The 9,261-nt window shown below is 33.8% G+C and overlaps 1 protein-coding gene across 1 annotated transcript; it reads left to right on the forward strand.

The window, feature by feature from the left end:
- Nucleotides 1-3: 3 nt before the first annotated feature.
- Nucleotides 4-459, forward strand: LOC110096700 (protein SUPPRESSOR OF K(+) TRANSPORT GROWTH DEFECT 1). The gene has a single exon (XM_020822758.2). The coding sequence runs from the start codon at nt 4-6 to the stop codon at nt 445-447; it is 444 nt and encodes a 147-aa protein (XP_020678417.2). The 3' UTR covers nt 448-459.
- The last annotated feature ends 8,802 nt before the right edge of the window (nt 460-9,261 follow it).

Consider the following 9,261-nt stretch of genomic DNA (forward strand, 5'->3'; position numbering starts at 1 on the left):
TACATGAATGCCCTCGAGTACTTCAAGACGCACCTCAAGTACGAGAAGAACCCTAAGATTAAGGAGGCGATCACCCAGAAGTTCACTGAGTATCTCCGCCGCGCTGAGGAGATCCGCGCCGTCCTGGATGAGGGGGGCTCTGGTCTGGCTTCCAACGGGGACGCGGCGGTGGCCACGAAAGCCAAGACAAAGCCTAAGGAGGGAGATGATGGAGGGGAGGATCCTGAGCAGGCTAAGCTCAGGTCTGGGCTTACTTCTGCAATCATAAGGGAAAAACCGAACATTAAGTGGAATGATGTTGCTGGCCTCGAAAGTGCTAAACAGGCATTGCAGGAAGCTGTCATATTACCCGTCAAGTTTCCTCAGTTCTTCACAGGTTGGTTTTTTTTGCCCCCTTCTCTCTCTCTTTTCGTTATCCTAATGAAATTTACACTATTATCTACTTGAGCAAAAGATCTAAGTTTGTGTTTTTGCTTTAAATGTTTTTTTGAGGTGCTTTTGTCTTCTGAATAAAGATAATATGAAATAGCTTCAATGCTATTTAATGATGTTAGAATTGTAGCTGCCCTAGCATGCACTATCATGCTTTTCTCATGTTTACCTCCACTGGCAGTTAGTATCTTTTTTTTTCTAATTTTAATATGGATTTTATGTCATCCCTTTCCTGTCCTTTGTTATGGTTTTATTTTTTTTGGGAGGGAAGTTGCAAGCTCTATAAAGGCTTCTTGCTAAAATCATTTTAAAATTACATTTTTTATAATCTAATATGAAATTGAAGAGAAAGTGCCTGTTTTGCCTTCTAATATTGTTTGTGATTACGTGTAATATTGAATTTTTTTAAGCACTTATCATAGATTAATTTACCAGGAAAGACAAAATATTGAATTTAATTTACCATGAAAGACAAAATTAGGTATGCTGGTTAAGTACCATTATTGCTTCTGTTTTCTGCTTGAGCTGCGTTTATTTATCCATCCATTACCTGTAATCTTATTTTCAAACTTCGTTTATTGTGCTACACAACTGAATCCCTGATGAGCATTACTTGTCACCAGAGAAAGGGATTTAAAAAATGACATCCATTTTTAAGAGATTAAGGATGGCATGATTAGCAGTTAACTTCATTAGAAGTTTTTAAGTTAGAAAGTTGACTGGTGAGTATGATATATAATTGTTAAGATGAAATAAATTGAACTTTTGCAGAGTGATAAAATCTTCTAATCTTGATACCTTGTCATTTCTTGAGTAACCAATTTGAACAAAATCCTCATCCAATACTTACCGGATGTGTTTTATGTTTGAATTGTTTACAGTCAAAATCCTTATTTCTGATTTAATAGAAATTCGGACAACATAATCAAAGAGAGGTGAGCAAAATAGAGAGGACTCCTTAAAAGTATAGAAAGAGAGAATGAAGGAGGAAAAAGGATACCTGACCCAACAAGAAGGGGCTATCTATAAGAGTAGGAAATAGTGTTTACCGCTTGAGGAGAAAGATGAGTAATACTTTTTATTTATAGTTCGTAATATGCCTCCCCTTCTACATGGCACCCTGCATATATGAGTGCTGCACCCTTCATATAGGAGTGCTGACAACCATGAAGACTAAACTAGCATAAGAAGACAAATAAATACTAACTTATCATAATGCATGATTTAAAAGCTTGACATAAAAACTATTAGTATGCTATCACCCTTTTTCTTTTTGACTTGTTTGAGTTTATATCTGATTTTGATATTTTTAAAAACATTTAAACAAAGTTATTAAATTTAAATTTAAATGAGAATTTGACTCTTACTTTTCTTTTTTTTTTTTATTAAATTTAAATAGAATTTGACTCTTAACATGGCACAATTGAGAAAAAAAGGATTCACGTAGCCCACTTAACGTAGTATGATAAAGGCTTGATGTTATTGTTGTTGTTGTTGGTGTGTTATCCACCCTTCATTATACATGCACAAACCAAAGTCTATTTAATTGATATTGCTTTGCTCTCTCTAATATGATCGTTTCTCAATATATTAATCCTAGTTTAAAAATACATCCATCTTAACATTATCATTTCTATCATTCTCAAGTTGGCTATCAGTGATTGCTTTAGTGTTTGATACTAAACCACATAATGTAGCTTAATTATAGTTTTATACAATTCCTCTAAGTCTCCATAATATTCTCCTTATGCATTGTACTCTTTGAGACATTCCTTCATTTGAACTCTAAACCTTTATTTTAGAAGTTAATCATCATTTCTTTGCTATTCCTCTATATAATAAATCCAAAACCTATCACATCTTGGTATTATTTTAAACCCTTTATCTTATTCTATTTTCTCAGCGTTTAACTTTTTTAGCAAACATTAATTATCATTAAAATTATCTTATATGAAAAACAAAATTAATTTAGCATGCAGTAAGGAGGAGTTCATCTGAGGCCTTTTACTTATTTCATTTATTTTAGTCTTTTGAGTAATATATATACACACACACACACACACATACATATATATCCAATTTTAAATTTAAATTTTTATCGTTTGAGTATATCTCAAACTGAGTTGAGGTATTAGATTTGATTTATTTTAAGAAAGGTAGAGGTAGACTTAAGAAGACTTGGTTATAAAATATTAGTAATAATCTTTCTTTATTAGATTTAAATGAAAATTCGATTTTTAACCAGAAACAATGGCGAAAAAGGATTCATGTAGCCAACCTCACGTAGTGGGACAAAGACTTGTTGTTCTTGTTGTTGTTGTTGAGTATATCTCAAACTGAATATATGGAGTGTAATTTTAGTAATAATAGATCTAGTAGGGGATTGTGACTTTGGGTGATCAAGCCATTAATAGAGTATAGTTTTAGATATCTTGGGTATATTGTTCAAAGTGATGGTAAAATATAAGTGGATATTTTAGTAGAATTAAAGTTGGATAGTTGAAGTGGAGGAATGCATTAGGCTTCTTGTGTGATAGAAAAGTCCCTCTCTAACTTTTGGGAAAATTCTATAAGATGGTGGTGAGACCTACAATGCTTTATGGTGCAGAATGTTGGCCATTAAAAGAGAAGCATAATATTAAGCTAAGTGTTGCAGAGATGAGGATTCTCATGTGGATGTGTGGACCTAACAAGACTTGGTGAGAAAATATTAGAAATGTCATTTTTGTCAAATTTAGATGAGAATTTGACTCTTAACTGGACACAATGGAAAAAAGGATTCATATAGTCGACCCCACATGGTGTGATCAAGGCTTGTTGTTGTTGTATCATGAACTTACTTGTGATACCAATTTTACTTATTTTTTTCCCTTACCTACATGTCATAAGCCCTAACTATTATCCACACATTCTAACCTCACATGCTCTTGTGGCATCCCTCCATTGTTTAGATTATTTCCAATTGGCATTTAAATGTTACTTCGTTCTAGCTGGTTATTTTGTGTTATTGAAAGTACAAAGAAATCTATGGTGCACTGATACTCTTTTATAAGGGGGAATACAATGTCGAATATGGACATGTGCTTGACATGGCTGGGACTTGTGTCGGATACGGTAGATCCTTGTCGGATTAAAATAATATTTAAATTAAAATGGACATGCGTGTCATTGCAAAATTTTAACATTTAAAATTCCCCGTATCATGGGGGGGGGGAAGGGGTGCTCGTGCCCCCCCCCCCCCCCGGGCCCCCCCCCCCCCCACTTAAAAAATTTCTCCTGACAGTGCACCCAACCAAATCCATACTTTGTATATTCAGCTCCTCTCTCCGCTTCCATGCTTAAGCATCCATTATGGTACAAGCCCTTGTTAGCCTTTACTTTATTTATTATAGGATTTTTCCATTTCAAGTTTTCAATCCACCTTCTACTCGGGCCATGCAATGCTTCAGCTATGGAGAGAGAAAGACTAATGGGGTAAAATATTGAAAGAGAGAGGGGTAAAATATTGAAAGAGAGGGGTAAAATATTAACAAAGCAACCGGTTCGCCAACGAGAAAACTTGCTCTAATTTTAGTATTTTTTTTTAAGTTATTTATTAATCCAGAGAAGTCGCCAACATCTTTTTCTGAACACATGAAAAACATCAATGATTCGTTTTCTCCTTTGCGCCTCTCTCGCGACTTGTGAATCGAGCACGGTTTTTTTTTCATTTTTGCTTTTCTGTTGCCCCCAAATCGAGACTGTCCGTGACAGATGTTTGTCTGCTAAGCTCTAATAGCTCCTCCTTGCTCCGGTAACGAGACGACAAACGAAACTATTTTAATATATTCTAACCTTCCAAATGAGACGACAAACTGAACTATTTTAATTTAGCCCCCCCCCCAAAATAAAATTTCTGAATTCGCCACTGTCCCTAATCAAATAAAACGCCTGTCGTATATCCCGTGACCCGTATTCACTCATATGTGGTCTAGGTGTTTTCTCCTTGTCTTCTCTGTGTACGTGACTAGCCGTCTCTCTTGTCTTCTTCGTTTACACGACTTGGCGATGCTCTGGTCTCCTTCATTTATGCGACTAGGCAAGCCGTTCGAGCGGAGAGAGTGAAGCCCGATACATTACATTTATTCGGCTCTTCGTCTTTTCTGTGACAAAGTGAGTCCAACCGAGCAGTGAAATGCTCAATTTGAAGCTTGATATGTCCGCCTTTCGCTCTCTCGTCATTCTTTTCATTTCCATGCAAGCATTTAATTTTTTCGTCTTCGCCATTTTTGCATCCACCGAGGGCATTAAACTTTGACGGGTTCCGACCCTTGTGAGAGATAAGGCTTTATATCATGTTAGTCATCGGCAGCTTGTGGACAGTGGACCTAATCCTTCATAGTTTGGCATTTGGCATGTTAGCCCTTCTACCATGAATTCCCAATAATTTAACCTCCATTTTTTTCTGCAATTTAACCTAATTGTAAAATTTTTGCAGTCAATTAGACAGTTATTATAATTGAAAAAAGTTTAATGAATTATTCAGACAATTAGGTATTGCATGATGAAAAGAATTTTTTTGAGAAAAAAAAGGATGCATGTTGTTGTTATTCACTTAATTGTAATGGAATAAAAACAATTCATAATAGGGAATGAGAATTCATGATATTTTAAGGGGTATTTACATGAAACCTATAATTTATGCAAGATAAAGAAGTTGGAATAGGTTAGATTAGGTATTGAGTTTTAGTCTGTGCAAAAGTGTATATTTATTTGCATATGGTTGGATAATGCTAAGACTTTTTTCTTCCATTCCATCAGTTTTTTTAAAAGCAAAATAAGCTCCAGTGGTGTTGGAATTGGAAGTGTCGAAGGTTCAACAGAACCTTCTGTTGAAGCCAATAAGCCCTTATGGAATCATGTTACAAAGTTATGAAAAACTTTTGAAGGTGGAAAAAAAGCGTTATTCAATTGCAATTAATTTGGTGTCACCTACAAAGGATTGTATTATACGGTGAAAGCACATCTACTGAAAATTGGTGGCCATTGAATCAAATTTTGTCCAAAGATTACTACTTTACAATTGATAGAATTGAACCGACATGTTGATGAAGTTGAATTAATGATCAAAGGCCACTTCTTAAAGAGATATATTTGCCCTCTACTCATCGTTCATCTCTCACAGCTTGCTCCTCTATTAGAGCTGATAATATTGGTTCATTTAGGAGTGAAGGATGTGAATCTAAGAAAAGAAAAGGAGTTGCTAGCAGTTCTTTAGAGAAGTCTCTTAATATGCAGATGCGAGAGCAACTTGATGGTGAAATTACATAGATATTTTTAGTTGGATTTCCTTTCAACCTTGCAAAGAATCATTATTATAAGAATGCATTTACTTTTGCATGCAATAACAACAAAAATATTAGAGAAGTAGATCAAATATTGAGACATTACTTGAACCTACAAAAGGAGTGTGGAAAGAAAAGGGTGTCAGTTTGGTGTGTGATGGTTAGACTGATCCTTAAAGAAGATCACTCATTAATTTTATGGTTTTTACCGAGAATTACCCAATGTTCATCAATGCTGTGAATTGTAAAGGGCAATACAATGATAAATATTTTATTTATAATTCGATAAAAGAGGTTATATTGATCATTGAGCCATCAAATATTGTGCATGTTATCACTGATAATGCATCAGTATGTAAAGATGCAGGATTATTGGTGCAAAAAATATATCTTCATATCTTCTGGACTCCATGTGTTGTGAACACTTTAAATCTTGCTCTAAAAAATATTTGTGCAGCAAAAAATTTAGAGGCTAATGAAATCATCTATACTAAATGTCATTGGATAATAATGGTTCAGGTGACGTTGTTCTAATAAAAAATTTCATTATGGACCACTCAATGAGATTGTCCATCATGTTTAATTATTTATCATATTTGAGAATATTAGCAATTACTAAATCTCGTTTAACCTCTATAATAATTATTTTGTGAATTCAAACAAATAAGAAATTATCTTCAATCCATGGTGATTAGTGAGAAGTGGTCTTGTTATTGAGAAGATGATGTTCGGAAGGCAATATATCATATATGTAAAAGAAAATATCTTAGATGATTTATGGTTGGATGATATCGATTATATTTTAGCTTTTAGTGATCCAATTTATGATATGTTGAGAGAGATTGACCTATATAAATCATGCCTACATTTGATTTATGAGATGTGTGACTCCATGTTAGTTAAAGTGAAAGAAATTATATACATACTTGAAAGAAAGACAAATAATGAAGACTCAAGTTTTTGGAGATTATCTATACTATTCTTGAGAATAGGTTGGCAAAAGTAACACACCTCTTCATTGTTTGACGCACTCATTAAATCTGAAATAAAATTAAATATATCTTTTAAATTAGTTTTTAATTTGTTAGCTACTAAATTCTCTAATTATAATTTATTTGTATTCTTTGAAGATATTTAAATAAATAATGGCTTCAAGAAAACCCTTTACGTGTCTCGCCACAAAAAGATTTAAAAGTTTCAAATGTGAAAAAGATATGTTTGAGCCGTTTTTTTCCAAATGAGAAGAGAAGAAGTATTAATATGGAACTTGCAAAGTTCTTTGGATAATTAGAGGATTTTGATAATCAAGAATCATTGGTTGATAGATGGAGCATGAATCTAAAGATGTGGTGGTTGATTCATGGAGGTTCAACATCGCTACTTCAAACAATAACAATTAAATTTCTCGATCAAGTTTCATCTTCCTCTTGTTATGAGAAAAATTAGAGCACATACTCTTTCATTTAATCAATGAATATGAACAAAATTACTCCATAATGGGTTAAAAATTTAATTTGTGTATACAAATCTTCGTCTTCTATCAGGAAAGATTCCACTTTACATTGTAGGTGATAAAAGATGTGGGATGTTGCTGGAGATGGGTTCGAGTCCCTTGATGATATGGGAATATCGGAGATTATAAATCTCTCTTGATGAACTAGAGTTGGAAGCAATAATATTCAATGATGATGATATTGAAGGCCAAAGACAAAACTCTGACGCTAATTTTATTATTCCCTTATGGAGTAATTGAAGTTTGATGTTATACTAAATGGTTTTTTGCTTATTTTTTTGTAGACTTACCTATAGTGCATCGATACAGATACGGTGACACGGATACGATACGAATACGGGACATGTCAATTCTTAAAAATACAGGATATGGGTACAGCGTGGGCACAACATTATAATTTATAAATCATATGTAAAAATTAAGAAAGCAATTAAAACATGATATTTGAAATGACAAAAAAATGAAAGCAACATCATTAGAAGTTTACAAGTTAGGGCATGAAATCATGATGATAAAATTGAGAGAAAAAAATTAATTTTGCTCAAGTAAATTAACAAAAATATTCATTCATTTGTTATGCTCTAGGTATCAAACACCAAAACAGGATAGAAAAAACAAATCTTAAAATAGTCAGCTTAACTTCCATGTGCAATAAGTGATAACTTCATACTCAAATTGGTAAAATTTTAAATTATGCTACAAGAATAAAGATGGTTAGAGATATAAAAATTATCAAAGCCATATGTTGTTTAAAACACTATATATTCGAACCTTCGTGTGGCCTCATCTCACGTAATCGACGATGGAAATGAAGCTTGCAATCGCTTGGCCTCATCTCGCGTAAACGAACGCTCGTCTCATATACGCCCTCCTCTCGCGCATCGCCTCGCCTTGTCTTGCATACGCCCTCGTCTCGGCTGCTCGGTGTCAGCTGACTCTCCTATCCTGCTTCGATGAAATGAAGAAGAAGAAACCTAGATACACGCTCGCGGTCGTAGAAAGAAAGAAGCCCTGATGCCTTGTCTTGCTGGTTCGAAAATGAGAAACACTCGTTGTCACGAAGTAAATACGAGCATCATTTTTTTTTGGAATTTTTTCGTTTTTTAATACGACACGCTTATCCGATATGCGTGTCCTTTTGAAATTAAATAGTATTTAATTCGATACGGCTTTGTCGTATCCGACACATATAGGTGCCGTATCAGGCGCGTATCCGTGTCCTACACGTATCCGATATAGCACACCTTCATAAATAGGTGTATCGGTGCACCATAGGGTTGTAATAAACATTTTATACTAAATATTTTAAATTATAAGTTAGACAAGTTATCATGACATTAATTTATTATTGTTTGTTATTTCTAATATGATGTTACATTAATTTTCATACACTATAAAAATTGTAATGCCGTGTCAGCATCGTACCCGTGTCCTATATTTTCAAAAGAAGTCGTATTTGTGTCTGTGCTTCATAGAAAGAAATTCAATTTGTCAATGATGTGCAGTGCAAAAGTGGTCATGGCTGTACAAGCTGCGGGCTTATGCCATAAAATAAATCGAATCAATGAAGCGCATGATTCTTCATCATGTTGTAGAGTACATGATGTATGCGCTTCACTCCTCTTCTAATAAATGAAGAAAAATGGTTTAACAACAGGTTTTGTTGGTTGTTTATCACAACGCACGCATGATTTTTTTATTACTAGTTAATAATTTTCTTTATCAATATTTGACTTAAAATGCTATAGATCATTTCATAATTTTGATTGTTATCGTGCTTGCAAAATAGGATGACAGTATCTAGTGTTTGTGCTTTGATAAGCTTGAGTACAAATTTTGTTCAAAGCAAAAAATCTGATTTTTTTAGCATCATGTTTCACTTTGCATGTTGACAACCTTGATTATTATTATATGTCTTGTATAACTAGCTGGAATTTTCCAATCCACATATATTGTTGGTAATAATCAGATAATAAGGATTGAAAAAATTAA

This window comes from Dendrobium catenatum, unplaced genomic scaffold (genome assembly GCF_001605985.2).
Source record: "Dendrobium catenatum unplaced genomic scaffold, ASM160598v2 original_scaffold_10062, whole genome shotgun sequence".
Lineage (NCBI taxonomy): Eukaryota > Viridiplantae > Streptophyta > Magnoliopsida > Asparagales > Orchidaceae > Dendrobium > Dendrobium catenatum.

What these genes read in the sequence shown, in the direction of transcription:
- LOC110096700 (XM_020822758.2), top strand. Translation starts at nt 4, where the DNA reads ATGAATGCCCTCGAGTACTTCAAGACGCACCTCAAGTACGAGAAGAAC.